The following is a 27935-nucleotide window of genomic DNA, read 5'->3' as shown; positions in this document are numbered from 1 at the left end:
TGGCAACCCCCGGCTCTGACGTGCAGGCTGCGCCGACAGTGCGGTGTGAATCTGGAAGTTGTCGCCATCATAAATGTTCAGCTAGCTCTTCAAGTCAGTCAGCTGTTCGAGGATATATGCAGTTCACGACGCCCCCATAACCCCTTTTTGTCTTTCCACGTCGAGCCGTTGTGAACCGTTGCGATGTTTTAAGCCAGTGAAGTTGTAGCGGAGTAGTTTGTGAGGAGTCTTGAGGAGCAGCGGAGAGGAGGGCTGCTAGCGGGGCGTAAACACACTAACACTTGTGATTATCTGAGCGAATAAAGGCAAACAGGCTGTGGGAGGGGGGGTTCTGTTCGTCAGCTGTGAGTTAATAACCCAACCACACCACCAAGGGAGCCAGCAGCGACCCACTGGACCCTCTCGGAGCTGCAGCTCGGAGCTAACGCAGGGCTGATAAACTGGAGCTGGCATCCGCACGTTTCCCGTCTTTCACAGGTTCGTACGGCCATGTGTGGGGGGGACTTTTTATTTCTGTTTGAGATCCGGGTTTGTTGTGGCCTTTCCGTGTTGAATCCGTAGGCTGAAGGCTGACTTTCTTTTGAAATGTTGAAGACGGTGCTTTTTCCTGCAGCCGTGTCGGTGCACACCGTCGCTTTATTAAGGCTGATTTATGGTTCTGCGTTACATCGACGCAGAGCCTACGGCGTACGCTCTGCGTCGTTGTAACGCGGAACCATAAATCAGGCGATAGATAGATAGATCTTTATTGTCATTATAACTTATGTACAACGAAATTAAAAGTGCTCTCCAGTCAGCGCATCATATATAAAAAAATAAAATAATCAAATTAAATGTAATTTAAAATATAAACAAATAAAATAAATATATATATATCTGTAAATATCCATCCGTTATTCTTTTAATTCTTTTTATATACTAGTATTTTTTATTACTATTTTTATTCTCCTTCTTCTTCTTATTATTATTGTATATACTGTTTATAGTGTTTTTTTAATATTATCGTGTGATATTGATGCCTCTTGTGTTTTGCACTATCCCCTTTGCTGCTGTAATCTGGAAATTTCCCCTCTGTGGGACTATTAAAGGATTTCTTATCTTATCTAGACACATTCACCCTTCCACATCAACACACGGACCCCACAAGAACCTTCATCAGCATACAATCATTTCTGTTATTGTTATTGCATATTAGCTTCTGTTTTTGTTAAGGGTGGTTTTTGCTGTTGGATAAAAGCTGTGTTTGAGTCTGTTTGTCCTCGTTTTCATGAGTCTGTATCGTTTCCCTAGAGTCTGATATGCTGTTTTAATTGCATCGGAGTGCGTTTTGTGGGTCGTGATGTTTACATTTTGGGGCTGATGTGGATGTGTTGTGCAGCAGGCTGCTGGGCCCCACAGCTGAGAGGAGGATGTCCGAGGGGGAGAGCAAGCAGGCCCCGGCGGACGGAGCCCCGGAGGCGAAGCCGGACTCCGCAGGCCAGGCAGTGTCGTCGGTGTCCCCGCCGGTCTCCATGGTGACGCAGCCTCCCGCCGCCACCACCACGGAGGATGAGGAGGAGGAGAGCGAGGATGAGTCGGAGATTTTGGAGGAAAGCCCGTGTGGACGCTGGCAGAAACGCAGAGAAGAGGTAGGGGAGGGTGCATGTGGGGGGTTTAACGCTTTAAAAGTAAAGGGACTGTTGGATGCAACTATTTCAGCTCTTTTGTTGTGACTGCCAATAAGTTGAACTGAGCAACTAGAAAATGCATTTATATGTGCAATGGTTAAAGTGTAACAGTGGCTCCATTAAAGTTAAAGGGGACCTATTATGGCATCTAATACCTATTTTAAACAGGCCCTTGAATGTCTTAAAAACAATCTTTTGATTGTTTTTGATAAATAAATGAGAAATTCAGCCTCTGAGCCATGTCTTTATCTTCCCATTCTCTAACCTCATTATCTATGAAGGATTCTGAGTGGGCGGGGAGGCTATGATAATGAGGCTCTGAGCTGATTGGCTGCCTGAATGACGCGATACACCGCTACGAAAAAATGGCGGAAGCTCCGGCCGGCGGAGTTGTTGTTGTTGTTCCAGCCAGAGTTAGTTGTGGGTGTGGTTTCACGCATCGGAGGCCAACCGATGCAAATTGCATTTTCGTTACGTAACGAAAGGGAGTAGAATCTGAATGGCTCGTAGAAGCCACATCACACTGGACGGCTCATCCGGGCGGCTGTACAGACACTACAGAATTTGGTTTCTTTCCTCCTTCTGTGAGTTGGCAGGCTGAGGGGAGACCACTTTATTAAAGCAAGAAAAAAGGTGTTTTTCATAATAGGTCCCCTTTAAACTTAAGTGTGTTATATTTGTATAACATAGCTGTCGAGTTTTGGATTTAAAAATACGGGAAATCTTTCGCCAACCGAGGTCCAGTATCTTATATTTTAAGTTAGATTTACGATAAATCCAAAATATCTACCTGTCACCGACTTAGAAACTACAATTATGTCCTCAGACTCCGATAGGCCGACTTTTGTTGACACTGAAATGCTGTGGACATTCCTATGTATGTAATTCCTATAATAGAGCCTAAATGAAAACACAAAGGGGAATTAAAGCACATTTATTTATTTTACATTTTTTCAGTTTATATACACATTGATTGTCTTCAAGTGAAGCATTTACATTTTCTTTTAATTTGTCATTTTCACTCATGTGGCTCTCTGCCCCATCCTGCTCATCTTCAGGAAAGTAAATTTTATATCCCATTTTTAGAGATATTTACATGAAGTCTTTCGCTTTTTTGGCAGAAATGCGTCCTTTCTAGTTTTGTTTTTGTTTTGTTTTTTATTTTGGATCCCCATTAGCGGACACAAAACGCCAACTAGTCTTCCTGGGGTCCATGAAAACTAGTTAGTTACATCCATTACATCCATTACATTAGCATCTAGTTACATCCATCCATCTCTGATTTGTTGTTCCAAGTTTGCTCCCGTTGTCTCCACTAACCTCGCGAGAACTTCCACCCAGGCTGCAGTAGGTGGCAGTTCTCGCGAGGCTAGTGACAATTCAGTTTGCAGTTTAAAAATGATTACATCATAAAACGGGAAATTTAGGGGAAAATACTAATACGGGAGGACGGCGGGAAAGAGGGGTGAAATACGGTAGTTTCCCGGCCAAAACGTGAGACTTGACAGGTATCTTGTATAAGTTAAATGTATATTGCGTGTGTGGATCTGTGCACACAGACACGTCTGCAAGTGTGTGGACATGAGTCTGCTTCTTTTCCTATCACCAGCACATGAGCAGTAGTGATGACAAGCTGCAAGGGAGATGTTTATATCACGTCACTAAAGAGGAAATGGTTGGTGAGGGAGGCAGTGTCGCCTTAAAACAAACATGATCTGTCAGAGTTGTCAAGGTTTATTATCGCTTATTATGGTTTATTATGTTGATGAGATAAACCTGGACAACAGTTCAGTGTAATCACAACTTTGATATTAAAATAAAATAGAAGGAGAGAGAATGATCTTTCACTGCTGGGTGAGTTTATATACTATAGATATAATTTTGTCTCGTTTTCCCCTTCAAATGTTCTGTGTCTAGTGGGCAAACACTTGTAAACGACAGTGTGCATTTATGATTTCTCTTTGCAGTACGACCCAGTGTTTCTAAATGCTGACGAGTATTTATAAATGCTGTTGTAAACTGAATGTTTACATGCTTTGAGCTAGAATGTGTAAAGACCAGTTGGTTTTTAAAAATCTAATGACATCTATAAAAACATGCTCAGAAATGCCTACACTATAACATTTAAGTTTTAAAAATAGATAAAATAAGAGAATGACTTGACTAAACCCGTGTACTTCCACTGCTGCTTTGACTGAACTTCCTCAGTTTTTCTTCAAATTTTTGAAATAAAGCTGACTAGATGCTAAGTTTTGCATTCAATACATGGCAGTTGTAATGTTGTATTTGGTCTCCATGTCAGCCTTTACTGCTCGCTGTTCTTTGCTCTGGATCAGTGAAGAGTTGCTGCTGCTGCTGCTGCTGCTGCTGCTGCTGCTGCTGCTGCTGCTGCTGCTGCTGCAGCCGCAGCGGTTGCAGTGCTCTGAGCTTTGGCTGTCAAAGCCTGAAAAACTGGTTCTATTTCATCCCTGCTGACCGCCAGAAGCGGTGCTTCAAGTACTGAATATTCCACTTCGCGCATGCGCAGTTCGAGTATGTATACCAACAATGACTGCGTTTACATGCACTCAATAACCCTTTTAAAATCCGAATATTGGCAATAACCCGAATTTGCACGGCCATGTAAACACCAATAACCCCTTTGAATAACCTGAATTTACTCATATTCCGGTTTTTAAAAACCCGAATATAACCCCTGGGTTACTCCTTTTAAAACCCGAATATTCGGTCATGTAAACGCCAAACAGAATATCCCGATCAAACAGAACATGAATTTGTTTTCTGCACATGCTCTGTTCGCAAGGAATCCTGGTCTTTTGAGTCCAGGACGTTCTTATAAACACGGCGAAATTCAAGAGAAATGAGGGGGAGACTAATCACTTCATAGATGTAATGAGGATATGAACATTTTGGAATTTGTAGACGGTAGAAAGTACGGGGATAGCGAGATTTACAAGAAGGTGAGCGAAAAGTTGCGGGAAGCAGCATTTGTTTTGAATTTGGATACAGGAAGAAGAAGCGGAAATGACGGTAATTGCGTCATCACGTTCTCCACGCGTCGCTGGTTTGATCGAGATATCCCGAATGATTAATTACCATGTATACAGGGATAACCCTGTTTGCTCACGCATGTAAACGGAATATTCCGAATGTTTCAGTAACTGGAATATTAGCAATAACCCTAATTTTGACTGCATGTAAACGTAGTCAGTGTCACCTGTGCCCCTGGATGACCCGGAGAAGTCGATATCTTCCGGCGTCGTCAGAGGATCAGTTCCTTTTCATCTTCTCGCACGCAGGTTTGCTTTGGAAGCGTTGAAGCCGCATTTCAAACTGGTTTTATGTTGAGCTCTAACTCAAAATAAGCACTGACTTGAAGGCACTCCTGACACTTTGAGGCATGGAGGTCTAATTCCTGGCATAGCGGTTCTATTGAAGTTACATTTTGTGAAAGAGCACAAATTTATGTGTGAATTATGTTTGACGTGGTAAAGCTTTAAGAGTGAGAAGAGCCTTGTTCAGTGAGAAATAAACTCTTAAAATTGCTGAAAAGCCTTAAGACCTGCGGCTTTAAGAGCTCAACATTTTATCCCATAGTACTCATTTATGCACAATTTATTAATTGCTAAATATGTCAAAGTATAAACTGCGGTATAATGAAACATGTAAAGGATATTTTTGAAAGAATAATGGTGTACAAGCCTATTAACCTAATCCCCGTGACCCATTTAACATTTTTAATGGTGCTTCTAACTAAAAGTATGGCAAACAAATTGGCTTTCAATGCAAGAAATTTTGAAGTGGGCATAAACATTTATTCATTTAAAATCAGAAAATATATTGAAGGGGGGGGAAAAAAGATAAAATTACATGAAAAAGTTTTTTTTTTTTTTTTTAAATAATAATTTGCAGTTAGCAGTTGAATACAAAACAGACACAGAATAAATTATTGAAATCTAGCTGTGAAACATCCACACACTTGGGAGAGTGATTAGTTCTTCATTTTGCATTACCTTTTTACTGCATGTATTCGGTCTTTCCTCTTTCTACCTATTTTTCTGTCTTTTCTAGTTTTCTGTCTAACTACTTTTCAAAATAAAGGCCTCTAGAGTCGCAAACATTTTTATAAAAAAGATGCAAAACTTACGACCGAATGTTCTTTGTGTTTAAAAAAAAAAAAAAAAAAAGATTGTTTGTCATTACTGGCATATTGTGGATCCCCAGTGTTTTCAGAGTAATTCATTCAGTTTGGAATTAAACTAAATGTAATCAGATTTTTCCTAAATGTTGATTAAAGATAAAACCTGAATAGTTTTCCTTGTTCCAATGTTAAGGTGAATCAGCGAAATGTTCCTGGGATTGATAATGCGTACTTGGCCATGGACACCGAGGAGGGAGTGGAGGTTGTGTGGAATGAGGTCATGTTCTCGGAGAGGAAGAACTTCAAGCTACAAGAGGTGGGTGCAGAGCTGGCCTGACGTAGGAAAACACGTCAGATATTTTCTTGGGCCATTCCTCATTTCTTGTTCTTTCTGTGACGTCCATGCAGAACTCTGTTTTGTTGTTTGTTTGGGGTTTTTTTTCCCTTCTTTTTCGTCCTCGGTATTTTTAATCTCCTTAGGCAAGTTGGCTGAGTTTTTGCTGCTTGCTGGAGGTGGAAAACACGTCTCAGGAATTGGAAAGGATACATTTTGTAGACCTGAGAAACAAAGCGGTTCCTATCTCTATTCCGGAGTGAAATCAGCCCCAGGTCTAATTAGAGATGGTAGTTAGTTAAGACTTTTACTGGGGATTATGTGAATCAAAGCAGTTATGAGTGAGAACGGAGCACGTATTTATAGTTTACCGGCCATTAACCATAAACCTGATTAGCAAGTAGCTGACCTCAGAGTAAACTAACATTTTAAGTCTCTGACAAATTTCAAAAAAGTCATCGCCCTCAAGTGCACTACATTCTGTAGATTTTGCTTGTGTACAAAAAGTATACAGGACTGTCTCAGAAAATTAGAATAGTGTGATAAATTCTTTATTTTCTGTAATGCAAAAAAATAATGTCATACATTCTGGATTCATTACAAATCAACTGAAATATTGCAAGCCTTTTATTATTTTAATATGGCTGATTATGGATTACAGTTTAAGATTCCCAGAATATTCAAATTTTTTGAGATACGATATTTTAGTTTTCTTAAGCTGTAAGCCATGATCAGCAATTTTAGAATAATAAAAGGCTTGCAATATTTCAGTTGATTTGTAATGAATCCAGAATGTATGACATTTTTGTTTTTGTAAATGCATTACAGAAAATCACAATATTCTAATTTTCTGAGACAGTGCTGTATAAAAGTCTCCTTTCATAGAACTGGACAAGAACTTTAATATTTATGACAAAATAGGTGAGTTTTAGAAGCAGAGGCCATGAACTTTCCTCCTTTACCGACTCCAAAAGAGCAATTTTTGTACTTTTACATATTGCAGAGATGCCTGTACAAACAACCCTTTTTAAACAGTTTTTGTGCACATACAAAGTTAAAACAACTTTGGTTTCTCTATAGAGACCATATCACACCATATCTTAGGTGGATTCACATTTTAAGTCTTTTCAGAGGCTTAAAATAACTTATTCTGATATCGCTATTTGTCCTCAATTGTAATATTAAAAGCTGATGTGCTGCAAACGTGTCTCCTAACGCCAAACTGCTTGGATTTGTTTCACTCCTTGAACAAAAGTTTACACTCATTACCATCTAGTAATAGGCCTAGATTTAATTCAGGAATGCTCTTTTATTTAATGCTCTTACTTGTGTCTGACATTCATGTGTTTCTTTAAGCTTTTACTGTAAATTCTGATGTCTTTGGTTTGTAAAGTAAAACTCAGAAATGTATTTAATAAGCTCTCATTAGAATCAGGAGAGGTGGTATTTTAATCTTGCACTAAGTCCACCTGCGGGCCAAAACGAGGCTAATTCAGAGGAAGTGAATGTGATAGGTATAATGAGTATTCTGGGGTTTAAATCATTCAGCTCTTTTAGTATGAATATGCAAATCCCTCACAAAATATAACAAAGTGGCTATTGTTTAAAAACTTAATTGGTTTTTCCTTTTTTTTTTTTTTGTTCCATCCACCACAGGAAAAGGTCAAAGCAGTGTTTGATAATTTGATCCAGCTGGAACATCTGAACATCGTGAAGTTCCACAAGTACTGGGCAGATGTCAAGGAGAACAGAACCAGGGTACAAAGTCATATACTATATGTACATGAATGATTGTCTGATCACATGGACAATATTATCATGATCTTCATGCTTATGTTTGTATGTTTTTGTCTGTAGGTCATTTTCATAACAGAGTACATGTCATCAGGGAGTCTCAAACAGTTTCTGAAAAAGACAAAGAAAAACCACAAGACCATGAATGAAAAGGTGCGTAAAGCTCCGCTGTGACTTGCCAATAGTTTCTGAGATGGATTTACTTGGAAATGGCACTGTCGTGATTAGAAATGTTGATTTCGCTCAAGCTGTTCCTGTTTTAATCATGTTTTATTGGATTTTTTTTTTGTTTGCCATCTGACAGGCTTGGAAGCGCTGGTGCACACAGATACTGTCTGCTCTCAGGTCAGTCCGACGTAAATGCCAAAATGTGCAAGCTGCTTTGTGTTTCTGAACAAATCATAGTGCTAGGTAGTGAGTGAATGAGTCAGTCATTATCATTCACAGCCCAAAGAACAAGGTTTTTATTTTAATTTTATTGAGGGTGCAGCGATCCTCCAAATCTGTTCAGTTTACATCTCGTTTTAAATAATTAATGTTTTATTTTAATATAAACAAAACCAAATACAACATGAATCTATTCCTCAGCCCATATTTATAGTAGTGCTGTTTACACCAAGACATAAATTGTCATTACCTATGAAAATGGCTGAACATAAGCTCACATGAGCTTCATTTCATCGCCAAATTACAGTTCCTGAACTTGGCTACAGTGAAGAAATCTCCATATGTTCCCTTCAGTTTAGGATTTTGTTTTTATGCTGATTTCAGTCCAGGTTTTATAATCAGGGGTTTTAAAGTAGCTGTTTATTTATCATCAGTTACCTGCACTCTTGTGAACATCCCATCATCCATGGCAACCTCACCTGTGACACTATCTTCATCCAGCACAACGGCCTCATCAAGATCGGCTCAGGTCAGGACATGAAAGATTTCTTAAAGATGCAAGAGTTTTGAGAAGGAAAAAAAAAAAGAAGAAGAAAATCACTTAATCAGAGAATTTGAATCCAGTGGGATGTTTTTATTTTCTGTAGACGCATCATTGCTTCTGTTTAGTGATGACTATCATCATGACCAGGTGTTTTTTCCCTTCGCTCCCACAGTTGCTCCAGACACCATCAATAATCATGTGAAAACCTGCCGTGAAGAGCAGAAGAGCCTTCACTTCTTTGCTCCTGAGTATGGAGGTAAGATCCTGCTGGTTTCACAGATGCCTGGACTTAGCATTTGCCTCTGAGATTTTAATTTGTTTTTTGTCTCTTTCTAGCGGTTGCCAACGTTACCACAGCGGTGGATATTTATTCCTTTGGAATGTGCGCCTTAGAGGTGAGAGGAGACATTATTGGGTTCAACAGTTCTGGTGTTGGCAGTAATCAAAACAAAACCATTAAAGAGCGTAGCATCACAATATAACACAACATTTTGATGAAGCCTTGATCACTGCCGTTCAGGCTTTAGACAGTGTTGTTATTGACTCAGAAAGTTTGTTGTTGGAAGTCAGACAAATGAAAATCGGATGCATTCATGTTTTTAATTGCCCCTGTTGTTATTTAAAAAAATAAAGCCAGATCTAAAGTGATGACATGGGATGCTGCTTTTTTAAATGTTGTTTTTTAATGCCATTGTTTGTCCAATCGCTTCGTCAGATGGCTGTGTTGGAAATCCAGAGTAATGGAGATTCGTCGTATGTGTCCCAAGAAGCCATAAACAGTGCCATTCAGTCGCTGGAGGACCCACTGCAGCGGGTAAGTGAGGGACTGCAAGGCTGTTTGGAGAACATTTCAAATGATTAATCTCGTTATATCCCCCGTACTTTTCTCAGGAGTTCATCCAGAAGTGTCTGGAGGTTGACCCCAGCAAGAGACCCACAGCCAGGGAGTTGTTGTTCCATCAGGCCTTGTTTGAGGTGCCCTTACTGAAGCTGCTGGCTGCACACTGCATCGTCAGCCATCAGCGTGAGTCCCCTCTATCATCTGTGCTTTGGCTGTTAATGTCTTCGGTTTAAAACTACACTTCTTTATTTTTCAAGAAGCATTTGTTGTTGACAAACAGCCTCATTCAGCACTGACTGGACATTCTAGCAGTAAATCGGCAAGCCTCTTATAGTCATTTAGCTTGTCAAAGGCTGCTCACCTAATAAGCTGGTAAACTAATGAGGGGGGTAAAATGGCAGAATATCATCCTTCTTTGGTTTCATGGCATTTGGCGCTTTCCATCATTGTTTACCATTATAATAGAGCAAAGAGGGCAACATGTGAAATCGCGGTAAAGTTTTATTTCACATGATTTCAAATATGTTTGCCTAAAAAACCAACGACGATTGATCAGATCATAATTTGTGTTGGTTTTTATCTGCAGACATGATTCCAGAAAATGCTCTGGAGGAGATGACCAAGAACATGGATCCCAACCTGGTGATTGTTGAGGCGAAGGAGGGAGTCCAGATGAAGTAGGTCTCAATGTTCAGTCACAAGACATTCAACTGTATAAAATACTAGATCCCGTCATTGATGATCATTTTATCATAATTAAAGTGATATTCTTCTGAAGGGGTACAGTTATGGAATTTGTTTTACACTAGGCTCTCCCAGTTCCCCGCCCTCGAGTTGGACAAATTTCTGGAAGATGTGAGGTGAGAAATCTTTTTATTTATTTTTTTGTTGCTACATATAGAAATAATTTCCATCTGCTTTAAGGCTTCTGGCTTAATTAAGGTGGGAACTATTAAATAAAAAGTTGCTTCCACTGATGTGAGTTTTTTTTTTTTTTTTTTTTAAAGGGTAATAGAGGTTGAGTTGCAGCTGAATGTTTAGACCGTTATGCATAAACACATCTGTTCATTCAAATCTGTTTTGTGTCCATTAAATAATATGGAGTTGTGGTATTTTAAACAAAAAAAGACTTACAATGAGCATGTTTCTGATGTGTTTTTACTTTTTTTTTTTATTCTGGTTTAACAGGAATGGGATATATCCTCTGACTGCATTTGGGTTGCCGTGTCCTCAACAACCTCAGCAGGAGGCTGTGAAATCGCCCATCGTTCCCCCCTCGGTCAAAACCCCGACACCTGAGCCTGCAGAGCTCGAGACTAGGAAGGTAAGAACTTGAAGTAGACGTCAGAAACAAACTCTTGTGTTTTTACAGCCAAAATCGTGTGTTTTTAAAAGGTGAGGTTACCTGTGGGTGAGCTTTGTAGAATCCTATTAGTGTTTTGTTTACCGTCAATGCTCTTAGGTTCAGGTGCTTGTTTGTAAAGCTTGGAGAAGATGAAGCGATGGCATGAATGTGTTTTGTAGGCTGAGGTGGAGTACAGTCCCTGATGATTAACTTTCTGAGATGAAGATAATTTATTGTTTGACTGTCTGGACTACAGATTTCAGCCCCACACAGTGGGACTGAGATTAGGTTGGTAGCTTTTTTGCAGACAAGTAAAGTCAGTGAGTCTTGTCTGTGGGTTGTTGTCAGTTGCAGTTTCCATGTGAGACTAACAGTAAAAGAGTATTTTTGTGGGTGCTCAGTGCAGCAAATCTTCATCAGTGCAGATCTGAGGAAATTATCACCCACGATTTCTGGGCTTCTTTTATGCAGGATTCAATTGCTTTTAAACACTTTCAGATTCAAAAGACATTATTGGGCGTTGGTGGTTTTGAGCAGCTTGAAAAGGGCTCGAATGAGTCTTTTGTCTTTTACAAATGTCCTATCGCAGCACCTCTTTTTGATTTATTTGTTTAGGAGAACCATAAATATAAGCATTTCATTTTTCTTCCCACGGTTATATCTCAATCTTTACATGGCTGCAAAAATGAATCAATAGATCGGATATTTTGAATGATCTTTCCAGCTCTAATTTCTGAGGCTGTTAAAAGAAGAAGTTTACCTTTATTTTGTGAAAGGACATATGTTTTTTTTTTTTTTTTTTTAAATCAGATTTGTCTGTTCTCTGAAAATAAAATAAATAAAAATTGCTGTTTTTATCAAGTCCCCAACAAAATGGTTCTCAAACTTCTCCTGCCATGCCTCCGTTTGGAGCATTAAACTCCAAACAAACGACCAGTGTCTCTAAATAATTTGTTGCATTATTATTTCACAATGCTCTTTTATCAGCCTTTTTGCAGCTGTGTTTAAAAACGCAGACCGTGTAGCGGGTCGGAAACAATTTTCCTTTGTCTTCTTAGTTGTTCAGGGTGTGGTGAATTTAAAAATAAAACTTTACCTGTAAAGCCACACATCTTAACACCTTTTGAAAACGGTACTGCAGGATCGTTCCCCTTACTCTCAAGTGACGCTCAGTATTCAGCTTAGATCTAGACTTTGTTTCCTCTCGTAGGATAAGACTGGAGATGAGAAGCAATTTCTCAGATTCCATCAGCAGAATGTCCATTTCCAAGTCTGTCGTCTTCGCTAATCACCGTGGAAGTGCAGTGTTACCTGAAAACCTGTCCCAGTTGAAAGCGAGTGCAATTTAAAAGCATGAGTTCCACATGCAACATTTTTCCAACAAATTAAAAAAAGGGAAAATAATAAAATCCCATTGTTTTAAGATTCACAACCCTAACAGTTCCTGTGGTTACAAGCAAAACCATGAAAATGGCAACCATACTGATTGCATGTTCTTTATTAGAGTTTGTGTTGAGTAGTTCTTCTTTGGTGCTTCCAGGTGCTTCAGATGCAGTGTAATATTGAGCCTGTTGATGAGGGGACAAAGCATCATGTGAGTCTCAGTCCCACCTGTGTGACACGTGTCTGAGTCTCTGTTGAACATGTTACTCTTAAATAAACATGCTTGCTTCTCCCTACAGCTGACCTTGTTGTTGAAACTTGAGGATAAGCTGAACAGGCACTTGAGCTGTGATTTGTTACCAAGTATGTATCTTGTTCTTTTTTTTCTTCTTCCTTCACATTGAAGAACTTGTAGTTTCAGATTGTTATCAGAGAGAGACTTCAATTATTATTATTATTATTATTATTTTTCTTAGATGAAAACGTGCAGGAGCTCGCCGTGGAACTGGTTCAACTGGGCTTTATCAGCGAGGCAAGTGCACTTCATCGACCTGGGTCACCGCTTGTGTTCCTGAGTTGTTGTAAAGCCACAGTTGAGGATTTTGTTTCACATTGTCGTCTCCACATTTCAGGGGGATCAGCCGCGACTCACGTCCGTTCTTGAAGAGGCCTTCTCGAAGTTTTACAGCCGGAATGGTTCCCTCAACCCGGTGACGGTTTCCTCGTAGCCGAGGACTCACCAGGCCTTCTCTCAGCCTTCCTCGTCCTCCACAACAGGACTAGCTTTTGCTTCGTGTCTGAGTTGCAGGAAAGCTTTGCGAGGACAGAGGAGGAAGCCTCGGTCTGACTGCAGATCCTGCAGCCTGTCCTCGTATCTTCTGGTGGGAAAAAGCTGCCACTAAGTGGCTGTCAGTTTCTATTTTTTTTTTCCACTCCACCTAATACAGCCATCTGCTTCTCTTTTAAAAGAGGAAATCCTAGTTACAACTTAATGGAAAACACAAATGTTTTCACTTTTTGGCTTATTTCTGACACTTCTGATATTGTACAGAAATGGGAGAAGTAAGCAAAATAAAACGGGTGTTTTCCTTAAGTCAGTGTTAAAATTGTATTTTAAACATTTTTACCTGAAATTGTTTGATAGTCGTCCGTATGTTTGTTGTCTTGCATACTGAAGTCTGTGTATTATGGTCTTGTGAGCTAAAGTCTGGTTGTCTGGATCTTTACATTTTCTCCCGAGCAGCGAGTGAGGCATCGTCTGACCCTGTATCAGTTCTGGACGGCTCTGAAATGCATCCAATGGGTAAAAACAGGGTGTTGATTTATTTAAAAATTCTCTTAATTATACAACATAGCCAGAAATATTCAGCCGCAATAGTCTAATTGGCAGGTTAAGACATCGAAAGAAGAAAAAACCCATATCTGAACTTTTTGTCTCTTTTCCTGAGTGAACAATGTACTTCACTTCCAGCACGAACGGCCGATGTTTGTTTCAATATACACTCAATTCTTTTCTTTGAAATTAATGTTATCTGCCAGGAAATTGTTTGTTTTGTTTTTTTTATGGATTTTTTTTTATTATGGTCCAAACTGCAACACTTAGAAGGTTGCATCAGTATGGGCTCACTGAAAGGGTGTCTTATGTTTGGCATGTTCATCAACAGACAGGTTGAGTCCATGTGGCGCTGCTTTGGTGTTTAGCACTGCATCAATGATTGCAACCATGGTAACGGAGACCAATACACCTGCTTCTGGAACTGCTTCAGTTCTCCACTTAATGTCATTTCAAACTTTTCAGCTGATGCTCATCCACATATAGATGAGATTGTTTGTTTTTTTTTTGGGGGGGGGGGGGGCACTTTCAACTTCATCATGGCTGAAGCCGTCTGTGCAACACTGTTCTTCCGCCTCTTATTTTGTCAAAGGTTCAGACCACTCTTCTTTAACTGTTTGATGATCTCTCTGCTAGTTTGCACAAGCGTACACTTCTGTATCCTGTTGGAAATGTCCCCGTGGCCTCTGGCTTGTGCACACCAACAGGAGGAGCGTAGGTGATATGGAAACGGAGTCATTGAAAAAGTCTTGTCTTCTCCACGCCGTGACGACCTGCTGACAGGGTCTGTAGATACAAGTGTGGGACTGCCTGGCATGCTTGTAACCATCTTTTACACTGTATGCTGGACACTGTGCTCTGTTTCCACGATGCTTTTACCCTCTTTTTTTTTTTCACTTCCTTAAATTAAAACAAACAAAAAAAAAGATCCAGTGTTTCATGTCTTTTGTCCGGCCTTCTTTTACTTATCACAAGTAGATCACCTTAAAGATCAGATGAGGACTTTTTGTTTTTGGATGAATTTGGCAGCAACCTAATTGCAGCTAAAGCTTTTCAAAGCAATTATACAAAAGCAGAAACTACAAAATGGTATTTTAATAAAAAGTTTTATATTTAAAATCAGAAATTACATTGTGGAACGCTGTTAAGAGAAATAATGTGTGCACAGACACAAATCAGACAAATTCAATAGTTGAAATAATTCATAGAAAATATCCTAGTGTATCAGGAGTCTTAAACCTCAGAAGATCACTGTTTGAATTAAGTTTTGTTTGTTCAAAATGATTTAGAAATGATAGCCCTTGTACAAGTATATTCTTGTACATGAAGTCACAATGTGTGCTCAAACACCAGTTGAATAAAACACAATTCATGCTGACAAACACGATGCCGTACAAAATTACAGCAGTTGAATAGAAGTACAGCAAGACTAAAAAATAGCTTTCATATAAAACACCCTAAAAACACGCTGTAAATAAAAAGCTACCAAAATGGCCACGTCCCATTCATGAGTGTTTTTCAGCTGTTTGGGTATTTTCAATTCTGTACAACGTGAGAAAAGAAAAGAGGAAACGAAAACTACAAAACAGTACATAGCACTTCAATTCAAACACAGTACTCTTTCACGTTAAATAGTGTTTTACTTCCCTGTTTGAAAGTAATTCATATAGGCACAGTAATTAAACCCTTGATTCGTGTTCGGTTCAAACCAAGTCCTCGTTATTTAACTTAAAGACGAAGCGGCAACCGTTGGTTCAATTCTTCACGTTTCTGTTGAAAAGCTGCTTAAAATGTCAGTCGAAAACAGTGTTGCAGATCCCTTTTTTACTGCACCTCATCATTTTATCAGGTTACCATGACAACAGTTCACCAATTAACTGATCTCCTAGACAGATGTGCAGAAGCAGACATTTGTCAACTCACAATATTTCAACTCTGAAGGGTTTTGTTCCAAAACACAGAGCATCTTAAAATTAAAAAAAAAAAATAGTTGAAACCACAAACCTTATTCTGAATTTCAGCATAATCCAAATAATTATGTATTTACAAACAAGACAGGCAGACAAGAACATCTTGCTGCACGCTCGCCTCGAAAAATAGTTTTGACAGTTACATTTATCAGTACAGACGTTCCATATCCAAACATCACTGAAAAGTCATGAACTTAATTAACTGATTTCACCTTTGAATATTAAGTAGATTATTTTTTATCTTGTCATAGTCATACTGAAACACCCAAATCTGCTGCAGTTTGAAATCTCAAATACTACGTTTACATCAGATTACGAGAGGTGTACAAATCAATTAATTATGGCTGAACTTTGAATAGCTGCTTCAGTTTTGTTGTCCTGAAATCCAACATGCTGTCTCACTCTTACAGCACACTGGAGTGTTTGACCAAAAGATGGATGTCGATGGTGACACGTTTGCTCTTTTTTTTTTTGTGCGTGTGTATGTTTTAATGCAAGAAACTAAAATGAAGATATGAAAACATACCAATTTCTCACTGAGATTAGATTAGAAAGGGATTTAGCCAATCAATGATGTAGCAGATAACTCTGAAATTGTTTAAATACACTTTTACAGTCTTGCAAGCATAACTCTATAAAGCGCATATATAATGTTAAATGCTAAGTTTCACTTGCATGCCTGGATTCAAACTGTTTATACTGATCATCAAATACTGAACAGCTGCAGCGGGGAACTTTCTGGTTACACCAAATGACAGGTGTAGACATTGGTCATTTTTTCCTTTTTCCACAGATGGGAGGAATATACTCTCGGTATATCTCAATTCTTCCCATCGCCCATCCCATCCCTATTTCACTTGAGTAGAATCATCCACATCATCAGACCATCGCGCCATGAATATCCAGGATATGAACAAGCAATGATGTTGTGCTTCTCTCTGCTGTATCCTGACTTTGTGTTTAATGATCATGGGTTACAATTCTGCCAAAAGTAGCTTCGCATAATAGATACCTCGCTTTAGAGTGAAACCCTTAGAGCTTTGACGCGGGAGGAAAGTCAAAATATCAAAAACAATATCAAGGTAGCACCAACAGTGCAGAAGGCATTTGACTTGTGGAGCCTCACAGCGTTTCCACTTGTGACTGGAAGCAGGTGGGTTCACTGTGTCGTTTAGCTCTGTAATAAACTCCTCTGGTCCTGACAAGGAGGGATGAAGATCCATTAAAGCTCCATGGTGTCCTTTCATTTCTTCAGACACTGATACATCAGTGCTCGTGGATTCACCAGGTAGCGCTCAGAGTTGAGTAACTTGGTGAGATACTGAGGCATCTGGGGCCGAGGAGCGACGTAGGACATGCCAGGGCTCACTGCCATCACCTCCGCAATTTTCTGCTTCATCTCACGGATCTCCCTGTCCTGCTTCTTCACTTTATCTGTCAAACAAGGCACAGGATATGTGAGGATGGTGACAGAGGACTTTAGTCATGGTCATATCCAGCCACCAAAAATTAAACCCCTCATGATTTATCTGAGGGGTTTTTCTAGTTTTTTAGTGACACAGTGGTATTAAAAAAAAAAAAAAAATGTAAACTGATCAAATGAAAAAAAAATTAAATAAAAATAATTTTGTATGCATTGTTGGCCACTGTGTGTGTATATATATATATATATATATATATATATATATATATATAGGTTTATGTGATTTTGCCCTAGTTACTTGAAAAAATTAAAATAAATAAAGAAGTCATTAAATTAATCTGAAAGGTCAGAAAACCTATAGATGCATTTAAACTGTCGGCTTGCATCAAAATTCTTGTGGTGGGTGAAAAAGAGAGCAGGTTTTCTCACCATAATCAGAACAAAATAAGTGTCCCAAAAGGGTATTTTGGCAAAACATTATGCTGTGACTTTGTATATTTATATTTTATATTTGCAATACAAAATACAAGGTGTTGATTGTTTATTTTTGTAATTGCAAATTTTAGATTTTTGAGTGTTATCCAATTTTCAATTCACTCAGGAACCGGTATCAAAAACATCTGAGCAGCCCGTGCTACAACACCCATGACCACACTGTGGTGCTGCTGGATTCCAATTCTCACAAAAACCTGACCACTTGCCTCCTTGGTCTTCTGTTTGTTACAGTAATTGACTCTAACTTAATGCCATCTTTTTGAATAGTCAAAGTAATTATTTGAAAGCATAACAAAATGGGAAAAGTTACTAACTGCAGGATTCTAAAGTAACAAGAATTTAAAGGGGATTTTCATACAAAACAGTTAGTTTGCATATTTCAGAAGCATAATGAACCTTGAGCGATTTCCAGCTGTCTGCGGGCGTCTCCCAGAGCAGAGAAGAGGTCCAGCTTGATGCGAGTCTCAGCGCTCAGGTTGTACTCCAGATGTTGCGCTTTCTCCTGCATGGCTGACAGAGTGGACAGCAGCATGTCTGTCTCTTTCTCCACACAGTGGTACTTTCCCAAACCCTGTGACCAAAAAAAAAAAAAAGATGTCAGCAGTAAGAATAAGCACAAAACATCAAAGCTTCCTGCTGTGGCCACCTGAGGGACTCGGTGCTTTGGTTTCCCAAGTGTATTTTTTTTTCAGTTTTTTTTTTCCATCAGAAGTTCAGATACTTCTGCCTTCATGAGTACAGTGTTCAGTTTATTTGCTCAGGGAACCAATGCACAGCAGAGAGAAAACAGTTGTCACATACGGATGATGGACTGGTCGGCCATTCACAAAAACATTAATATCAATGCTCAGATACTCAGAAAGAGGGTTACTGCAGTGTTAAAACTGCCCTTTTAACATTTTATGGTATTTTGTGAAAGATGGCCTCGACCCAAGGACCTTTTTTAAAGCAGTGCAAAGTTTTTATGAAAATACTGTTTTTTTTCATGCATCATGGAAAGCATGTCACTAAAATGAGATCAAATACCACAGTACAACAACGCACACATATCTAATGTAGGACAAAAACCACCGCACAACAACACTAATACCAATGTGATGACACGGTGCAATATGCTGACTGCAGGCCAAAATAAACCCAAAATACTGAATGTCCCCAATGAGTGCGATTCAGTTTTCTAATAAACTTCACCAAACAAAAAAACCCAAAACAACAGAAACAAGAAGAAGAAGAAAAAAAAAGGGTAGATCATGACCAAACTCAGGATGATGAAATACTGGACCACTTGAGACTCACAGACACTTAAAAACTCACAAGTTCATTCCCAAATAGAGTGAAAAGATACCTCAACATCTCTCTCTAGCTCTACCACACGACTCTCTTTCACTTGATACTCCAGCTGTAGTTGTTTGTACTCTGTCTCTAGATCTTTAACTCTTTTCCTTAACATTTGGGTTTCACAGTGTTCCTGCCTGATGTAGGAGATGGAGAAAATAACAGTTTTGAGGGATAGGAGGGGACCTTCATTAAACATGAAATTTCATTAGCATTTAAAAAAAAAATCTAGAATAAATACAAAAATAAGCAATAACAGGCAACAAAAAGATGAAGTCTGCATGAAAGGGATATTTTTTTATGTTGTCCATTTGTACAGTCAAAGAAAGGACTAATATGCCTTTGAAACCTGTTTTTTAATGCATGGCTCGAAGATGTATCTGCTTACAAAAGCTGAAACGTAAACTACAATTTATTGTTGAATTTGGACATAAGCTTCATATTTGGACTTTTCAAGACAAAAGATTACCGTCCAAACCAGTATTACTACGAGTGATAAATTAACAGTCACATTGTTTCTTCTGCTGTTATCTTTGTTGCCAACTCAGCAGCAGGTGATGAATGGTGCTCTGCGTTAGGAGAATGATAACCAAAAAGAGTAGAAAACAGATTTACAAAAAAGAAATAATCTGGTTGAGGTGTGCTTTTGATTTGTCTACAAGCTGTTTCCATAACTGTGTCAAGATTTAGCACCGGACAAAAAGAAAAAAGAAATCTTGACATAGTACTGTAGGTATCAGTGCACAGTCCACATACACACAAACATGATGTCATACCAGAGTTAACATCACAGTTTAGCTTTAACTTCACTACTTGGACTGCTGAATGTCAGACTGTGTGTGCACCTGGAGAGCTGAACCCATCAGCTGTTGGTTCCAGCTTAATGTAAGTGCATAGACATCATAACGATGTAGATCTCTTCTTCTAATAGTATCATTCAGACTACTTAGTCATGTGAGACTGTACACTCTTAGCTAAGATATTAAGACATAGATGAAGATACAGGGTTACTTTTAAGGTGCAGAGCTACTTTTGGACCACTAAAGGTCTGCAAGGAGGGTTTTACCTGTTTGTCAGACTCCGTGCTGTGTTTGCCGACTCCTCCAGTTTCTGAGCCTGAAGCTCAGCCAACTGTTTCTCAGCAGTGAGTCTGGCCTCTGCCTCTGCTCTGGTCTTTTTCTCCAGCATCACGCTGGTCTGCTTGTCCCTCTGCTTGGTTTTAGTCAAGCACAGAATCCTGCAGTAAAGACATTACATTTCCTTTTTATGATGTCAAAAAGGACCACAAGTACTGTTTCAGACTAAGTCATTGGTGAACAGCTCCTTTAAAAAATGGAGTATGTCTTATCAAAGCTGGCGGGAGCTGATCAAAACTGAGTAAGATGTTCATCTCACACATAATTCGAAGCTTCTGGCTGGTGGTTCTGCTTTTATGCCATAATTGTGAAAGGAATATCTCTGTGACTACATGAGCCAGTGCAAATTTTTCCAGTTATATATGAGATTAGAGTATTAAAATGTTTTTACTGAAGCCACACAAACAGCAAATGTGACAAGGAAATAGACTGTTTACTTGGGTAAAAGGTATAAAATAGCTGAGCTGATGTCTGGTTTTCCAATTTGTGCTGAGTTAAGACATGAAATTTAATACCCTGGCTGATAACATGGTTAAATGTTTGAGAAAAAAAAAGTGTGTTTATGGGTTTGTGACTGATGGACAGAGAATATAAGCAGTAGGCTGAATTATCTCCTAGTAATTTAATTGATTTGATAACATTTTAGTAATTGATCAAGATTGTTTTCTTTAACAAAACATCAGCATTTGTTTTCTGCTTCTATAATCTCTTAAAAAGGTCACACGAGTGATATGGATTTGTGCTCTGATCTGAAAGTAGATTAGAAATCCGTCCAATAATCATCATCCCACAACTGTGTTTGCATGAATAATACAATTAAACAGCGTTTCTGGATCCTCTTTGGTGTTTATATATGATGTAATGTGCAAAGCAGCCCACACACAGATCTAGAGTCTCCGCTCCTTCACTGGGTTTGGTGCTTCACTCACTTGCTCTGCAGGAGCATGTTGGACTGTCTGAGAAGGGACACCTCAGGTCTCAGGCTCCTTTCGCTGTTGGTTAAGTTGCATATGTGACTTCGCAGCTCCTGTTCACTCTGCCTACTTGTCTGCAGCTCGCCCTTCAGCCTCCGCAGCTCTGCCTCCAGCCTGACAGTTGAAAAAGGACTTTTGAGCACCAATTTAACCATGTCACACTAAATCTATCTATGTTAAGTTGAAATGAAATGTGTCTTACTTGCTTATCTGTTCACTGTGAAAGTTCTGAGCCACTGTGGCACTCTTGTCCCCTGGATCCCTGTTGGGACTGGCTGTTTTCAAACTGGACTTCTGTTTCTTCTCAGTCCTTCCTGTAGGTGGTGAAGGTGTGTTTGGGCTGCCTCTGCGGGCTTTTGGTGAGGAGCTCTTTGTCACCCGTGTGGCTTTACTTCCTTGCTCCTCCTGAGGTAGACTGTCTGGGCTGGTAGATGATTCTGCTCGTCCAGCCCCGCTGTGAAGCTGGTCTTTGGACTCAACCACTCCAGGTTTGGAAGATACTGGCCGCCGGTTGGATTCTGCTGACCTCACTTCTTGTGATGCCTTCTCTGCTGCTCTCTCCTCGCTACGGATCTGGAGGCATTCCAGAGTGTGCGTGTCGTCATGGGCCACCACGGCACCGTTCTGACACTGGTACTGACCCGACTCAGGCTTGAGCTTCCATTTGGAGTCTACAAAAACAGAAAGAAATGATAATACATTCCATCATTTAACATCATTTAAACAATTAAAGTATTTTTCTCTTTGGTACGGACTTCAGTTTCTAGCATTTATGTTCAGAAGTTTTTGCCACAACAGAAAAAATTGTGATTGAAAAAGTGATTGATGATGATGCGCTTTTTCCCATAAATCAATCTCTGTGGAATCAAAAGGCTCTACAGACTTTACACATGAAAGTTACCACAATCAGCACTTTATAGACTTTGAAAACATTTGCATAATGACTCCTGTGTCTCTAGAGTCAAGACTGAGATACTAAGCATACACAATAGGAAGTGATGCTAACACATAGATGGTTAATTACACAGAACCAGAGAGTCGTTTAGGGACTGTATGGACAGTCTAGCCTCCAGTTGCTGTTCACACATGCACTTCTCAGTGAGAGCTACATTCTCAACCCGGAAATACTTCAGCGAGGCATCTGCAGCAGACACAATTTAAGAGGCAATCACAGCAATCACAGTGTTTTGTTCAGCGTGTGCAGAAAATGGTGCATGAGGCTACTTGATGTTGGAATGTTGACAGCTCCTTGATGGAACTTTTCGCTGCTATATTCGCTTTTGGGTACACTTGCTAATTTTACAGACTTTTTACTTAGCAGCTGGCAGAGTAAAATCTGCAAGAAGTCCGCATATACACTTTCCCATTCAGCCCTTCTGGAACAAATTTGGACATTTTCAAGGCGATTTCTGCCTGGAGGCCACAAATACATATATTAATGGCCCTTTTCCACTAGTCCCGCCTCAGCTCCAACTCTGAGGTGCAGATGTTCATAAACCTGGTGGCTGAGGAGAGAATTAAAAAAGGGATGTAGACGGGCTGTTTTACTCTCAGCCGCTCGCGGCTCCAGCTGATTTCTGATCAGCGCCGACATGAACAAAGCGGTTGCGCAATCGAGTACGTCACAGTAGCTTCACCCCAACCCCCCCACTTCTCCCCTGGCTGTGGAAAAACAAACGGGGACAAAACGGGTAGAGGCGTGACGAGCCGAGTCGGGCCGAGTAAGTCCTAGTGCAAAAGGGGCACTAGGTTACTCTTTCTTTTCTAAAAGCAAACCATATAACTCTAAGTCTCTTAGTTGTCATTAAAGTGCTAATAAAGTTGTCTGAATCTGAATAAAGGTATTTAAATGAAAAGCAAAAAACTTGCAGGATGTACAGTAAGAATAGTGGTTGGAAGTGCAGCTGAATGGCTGGTGCAGGTGCATGGACTTACTGCTGCTGCCATCTGTGCCGGTCTTGGAGTAAACCTGCAAACCTGGCGGGAGCGAGTGCTGAAGAAGGTGCATGTGGAAGTCATTCTCAGTTTGAACGGCTTTTTGAATGCGCAGCTTAAAAATGTTGGTGAAGTAGCAGGTGGCATCAAACCCCAGATAAACTACAGGATATCCAATACTGCAAGTAAAAAGGAAAAACAAATAGAATACACTTTAAGTTTCTTAAGCCAGAAACAACCAGATTAATCACTGAAAATGCCAGAATCTGAACTATTCATCTAATGATAGGTCTAAATGCTTCTGATTACAAGCATATCACAAGTGGCTGTGGCACAATTCAAAAAGTTGGAAAAACTGACAATCCATCGTTTTCAGTAATGGTGGATGCATGATACGTTAGCCAGCACTGCTAATTTTGACTAGAAAATAATAAATAAATAAATAAATAAATAAATAAATAAATAAATAAATAAATAAATAAATAAAATAAACCCACCAGTGTGCAGCAAAAAGATGAGATAGGTTGGGATGAGAGGTATTAAGATCTTTGAGTCGCAGCGAAGCCTCCGTGTACACAAGCAGAATCCAGAGGGACACTGTCGATATACAGATACCCTTCTCTGAGGAGAAAAAGAATCCTTTGAATGAAGGAACGCCATTTACAACCTAATTTCTAAAAGAACGTGGAACACTGTTTAAATTTTGAAACAAAGTTATACATTACAATTCTGTTGTGAAAACTGTTACACTTAGAAAAACCTTTGTTTTTACATTCACAAATTTAAATTGAGGCTCAATGATACAAAGAAAAACACAAACGTTGCTGCTTTCTTTGGACCTGAGCTCATTGAAGATGAACTGAGGCCAAGTGAACAACTGTCCTTTGTTGTGATGTCTTAAAATTTGTATTTCTTTCCAAAATCAAAGACTCTTTGTCCTTTGGGCTGGAGGAAAAATAAACTACTCGACTTGTCATTAGTGCACATTTTGGACTGCTTCAAAAGGAGAAAAAAAATAGGGAAAAGAATCCTCAGCTTCATTTGGGATTCTATCTTTTGCCTTTTAAATTAAATATAGGATATGAATTATTTGCTGATCATTATATATTTGTTTAACCATCAATAACTGGTGTCTATTTAAACTACCAACATATCCATTACATTTAAAGAATATTAGCAGGAGAAGAACAGTGTTTGGCACATTTATCACAAATAAACACATACTCACCTGTATGCCATATATAATTGAATAAAACGTAGGTGCTCGCCACAAAAAATAGCCAGTGCAAAGGAACAAAAATTAAACAAAAGATATCCAGTGTGAAGGCAGCACAAACAAAAACAACACAAATAACCTGCAGACAAAGAAACAAATTGAAAGTGAGTTTATCAAATGCATAAAATTATTTGCTTTTAAACACAAGTAAGGCCATGAAGTGTTTTGTAACTGCACAGCACTGGCTTGGCTTTCATCATCAAGGCCACTGCACGGAATATAAAATCACACAGCGGGAGTCCTCACCAGCCCATGGCAGTGGAAAGTGGTGTACACACTCCCAAAGAACAGCCAGCATGGCCACAAGTACTCCAGCCTGAATTCAAGGAGGAAATCTGCCAGCAGCACCAGCGTCCACATCACCATAAACTTCAGGAAGGTGTACGCACTGAAAAGAAAAGTAAAGCATTGTAATCATTGTTATTAAACACAAACATGACCAAGTGCACAAGTTAATGTTGGACTAATTCTAAAAGTTCTGATTTGTATTTAATAATGGTGTTTCAGATACCATTAACCCTACCTCTGATTTTGAAACACAAACATTCCGATGCAAGAAATCAGATAGACGGTGCTGAATCTATAACAAAGCAGCTGCACCTTAAAATACAGTCCATTCTTTTATTTTAGAAGAGGTAACAAAGAACAATGACTGTCCCCTTGTTCATTTTTTAAGCATCCACAAGCCAAACAGAAGCTGTGGTTTCCTCCTTTGTTCTGCTCATACATAGGCTGCCATCACATCACCCCTTTGTTTGGTAACCATGGCAATATTTCATCTGGAGGAGAGGGGGAGCACCAGAGCATCCTTGTGCGAGTTCAAATCTGTCTCATAATTTTACCAGTACAAATATACTGTATTTCAAATATATATGTGCAAAACATGAAATTGGTTCAAAGTATTAAATCTAAAATTCGACTTATTCCAATAAATGTATTGCAGGGATTTCAGAAGGATCTTAATGTCATCTGAAATGGCTCATACACTTTTAATCTGGACCTTGAACATTCCTTATACACAAAGACTTTTTTCCCCTTACATTACATGTGGTAGATGCTTTTTCTAATATAGTTTACAATCATGCAAATGTTCAACAATGAGAACAGACAAAAGGGGACCATCACATCTGACATTGCTCATGAAAGCTCAAGCATGCCCTTTAATATGACTGGAGGAATTTTGGTTAATATAGTGGTCAAGTCATAAGAAAATTTTTTTTTTATATCTAGTGAGATAAAATGATAAAAGGGAATCCCCAGAGCATCTTGAATTATTTCGGTTTCAAATCAATCTTATAGTATTTCCATTACAGTCTTTACTATCATGAGGATTTCAAACAAAGCAGTCAACCATGCATATTATTTTGAACAAAAAGAGAAATAATTTTACATTAAACTGTTTTTGTAAATTTCAAGATCACTTTGAAACGAATTAGAGTTCAAAGCTGCATAATAAAAAGCATAACAATATATGTTTTATGACAAAAATGCAACATGAAAAAGTAGGTCTTTTTTTGTTTGTCTTGCTTTTACTCTTCTTGTATATGGGGATGCTTTTCAAATCTGTTTTCGATATTTTGGAGAGAATACAGTCATCAATATTATCCAGAACAGTACATGTTTTTATCTGCACATACAGTCACGCTGATGTAAACAGGAGACGGTGTCAGGAAAGTGAGGAAAATGAAGGAAAAGCAGGCCGACGTCAACTTGCAGGTTTCTGCCTTTCTGTAAACAATGTAGGCTCAACTAAAGGCTGGTTTATGGGTCAGCGTTACACCAGGATTTAACGCAGAACCATAATTCAGTCTTTACTGGGACTGCATTTCTCCCCACGGCGGCTGGTTTCAGATGCGAGGTGAGGATGGAGTGAAAGGACCAGGGGCAAACAGGTGAGAGGGATGACGACGACTGAGATCCACACAAAGACGGACACCACAACAAAAGCGGCCGCCTGGCGGCTCCGCTACCTCTCAGACAGCCTCTCCGTGATTTTCAGTTTTTTCATTTTCCGAAGCCTGTTCGCGTCCACATAGCGTTTCTTCATCTTATGGCTTCTACTTCCTCCGTGCTGTTTCTTGTGACACCGCAGCAGCAGCAGCAGCGGCGGTTGAAAAAAGGAGGGCAAAAATAAATCCTCCCTGACGAGGATGCTGAGTCCAACCTGTGATGATGAGCGACGGCTCTGCGCATGCTCAGTGCTGGCTGCACCTACAAGTGTTTATCGCAGGAGGGGAGCAGATCAACACCATCAACACATGTACACGGAGGGAGCGCTGTAGGCCTGTTCATGTACACTCATTTAATGTGAATGAATAGAAACACTACGGAAATAACAAGAAGCCCTGTAATAAATACAGAAATAAACATGCATTCATTACTGGCGTGCTTTTATTATCCTTATCTTTTCATTTTCATTTCATTTATGTATTTATTCAAACAGGTTAAAACAAAAACAAAATAATCAGAATGTATAAAATGTATATACCGAAAAAAACAATCTTAAGATACTTGATAAACTTAAAGGAGCTGTATGTAAGAGCAATAATAAAACAAATCATAAAATGACCCCGATATGTCAACAGACATTTAAAAATCATGTTCATTTCAAATACTTATGTCACTGACAACAGCACTCAAGCCAGGATATTCCAGTTTAAAAAGAGGAGTTGCAGCCCTCAACTGATGTTTATGTTGTCATTTTTTGTTTTGGCCTGAAGCTCCACCCTCCACCTATCTCCCAATCACCAAGTCAGTAATGTTTCGGCATCCGGGTTGCCAGCTCGGCTCTAATTATTTATCGCAGCCATGGCAGCCTACATTCCTGCTGCATTCTGCAGCCTACCTGGCAACCTCTGGTCGGGGGGAGGTGGGGGAGGGTACACGCCGCTCAACAGTATTTTGAAAGTGACTGCAGTACCAGTTTAGGCCATTTCTTACAGACGGCTCCTTTAAAACTACACTAATCAAAATATTTCATAATAGACAATGAAATGAGTTGTTATTGTTCTACTGGGGGACTTCAACGCTCACGTGGGCAATGACAGTGATACCTGGAGAGGCGTGATTGGGAGGAACGGCCTCCCCGATCTGAACCCGAGCGGTGTTTTGTTGTTGGACTTCTGTGCTAGTCACAGTTTGTCCATAACGAACACCATGTTCAAGCATAAGGGTGTCCATCAGTGCACGTGGCACCAGGACACCCTAGGCCGGAGGTCAATGATCGACTTTGTTGTCGTTTCATCTGACCTTCGGCCGCATGTCTTGGACACTCGGGTGAAGACAGGGGCTGAGCTGTCAACTGATCACCACCTGGTGGTGAGTTGGATGCGCTGGCGGAGGAGGAGGTTGGACAGACCGAGCAGACCCAAACGGATTGTGAGGGTCTGTTGGGAACGTCTGGCTGAGCCCTCTGTCGGGGACATCTTCAACTCCCACCTCCGGGATAGCTTCTCTCAGATCCCGGGGGGGGGGGGGGCGGGGGATATTGAGTCCGAGTGGACCATGTTCTCTGCCTCCATTGTCGACGCGGCGGCTCGAAGTTGTGGTCGCAAGGTCTCCAGTGCCTGTCGTGGCGGCAATCCTAGAACCCAGTGGTGGACACCGGAAGTACAGGATGCCG

General features: G+C 39.8%; 2 protein-coding genes across 3 annotated transcripts; one reads left to right on the top strand and one right to left on the bottom strand.

Moving 5' to 3' along the window:
- Positions 1-31: 31 nt before the first annotated feature.
- On the top strand, positions 32-14691 carry nrbp1 (nuclear receptor binding protein 1). Of its 2 annotated transcripts, none has more exons than XM_061707402.1 (18): positions 32-477; positions 1382-1628; positions 6002-6124; positions 7799-7900; positions 8000-8089; positions 8241-8281; positions 8758-8852; positions 9040-9123; positions 9204-9262; positions 9583-9681; positions 9759-9891; positions 10295-10385; positions 10518-10568; positions 10897-11032; positions 12594-12647; positions 12736-12799; positions 12913-12968; positions 13069-14691. In XM_061707402.1, the coding sequence occupies exons 2-18, from the start codon at positions 1410-1412 to the stop codon at positions 13162-13164; spliced, it is 1593 nt and encodes a 530-aa protein (XP_061563386.1). In that variant the 5' UTR covers positions 32-477; positions 1382-1409; the 3' UTR covers positions 13165-14691. The 2 variants fall into 2 exon arrangements, with proteins under 2 accessions (XP_061563386.1, XP_061563385.1); XM_061707401.1 differs by having other exon boundaries at positions 1379-1628.
- Positions 14692-14900: 209 nt separating this feature from the next.
- si:dkey-12h9.6 (macoilin-1) lies at positions 14901-26462 on the bottom strand. The gene is made up of 11 exons (XM_061746426.1): positions 26284-26462; positions 24560-24701; positions 24266-24392; positions 23535-23658; positions 23038-23216; positions 21305-21773; positions 21058-21216; positions 20059-20229; positions 19003-19129; positions 18054-18228; positions 14901-17173 (listed from the first exon to the last, which is right to left on the bottom strand). Exons 1-11 carry the CDS (start codon positions 26358-26360, stop codon positions 16983-16985), a joined length of 1941 nt encoding a protein of 646 aa, XP_061602410.1. The 5' UTR covers positions 26361-26462; the 3' UTR covers positions 14901-16982.
- Positions 26463-27935: the final 1473 nt, after the last annotated feature.

This window comes from Cololabis saira, chromosome 18 (assembly GCF_033807715.1).
Source record: "Cololabis saira isolate AMF1-May2022 chromosome 18, fColSai1.1, whole genome shotgun sequence".
NCBI lineage: Eukaryota > Metazoa > Chordata > Actinopteri > Beloniformes > Belonidae > Cololabis > Cololabis saira.
The sequence above is the reverse complement of the archived record's forward strand: the minus strand, read 5'-3'. Positions and strand labels throughout refer to the sequence as shown.

Coding starts and splice junctions, on each gene's coding strand:
- si:dkey-12h9.6 (XM_061746426.1), bottom strand. CDS start 26,360: ATGAAGAAACGCTATGTGGACGCGAACAGGCTTCGGAAAATGAAAAAA. Junction 23,217..23,534: donor CATCTTTTTGCTGCACACTG/GTGGGTTTATTT, acceptor TTTTACTTGCAG/TATTGGATATCCTGTAGTTT. Junction 18,229..19,002: donor AGCTAGAGAGAGATGTTGAG/GTATCTTTTCAC, acceptor TTTTGGTCACAG/GGTTTGGGAAAGTACCACTG.
- nrbp1 (XM_061707402.1), top strand. CDS start 1,410: ATGTCCGAGGGGGAGAGCAAGCAGGCCCCGGCGGACGGAGCCCCGGAG. Junction 1,629..6,001: donor GGCAGAAACGCAGAGAAGAG/GTAGGGGAGGGT, acceptor TCCAATGTTAAG/GTGAATCAGCGAAATGTTCC. Junction 9,263..9,582: donor TTGGAATGTGCGCCTTAGAG/GTGAGAGGAGAC, acceptor TCGCTTCGTCAG/ATGGCTGTGTTGGAAATCCA.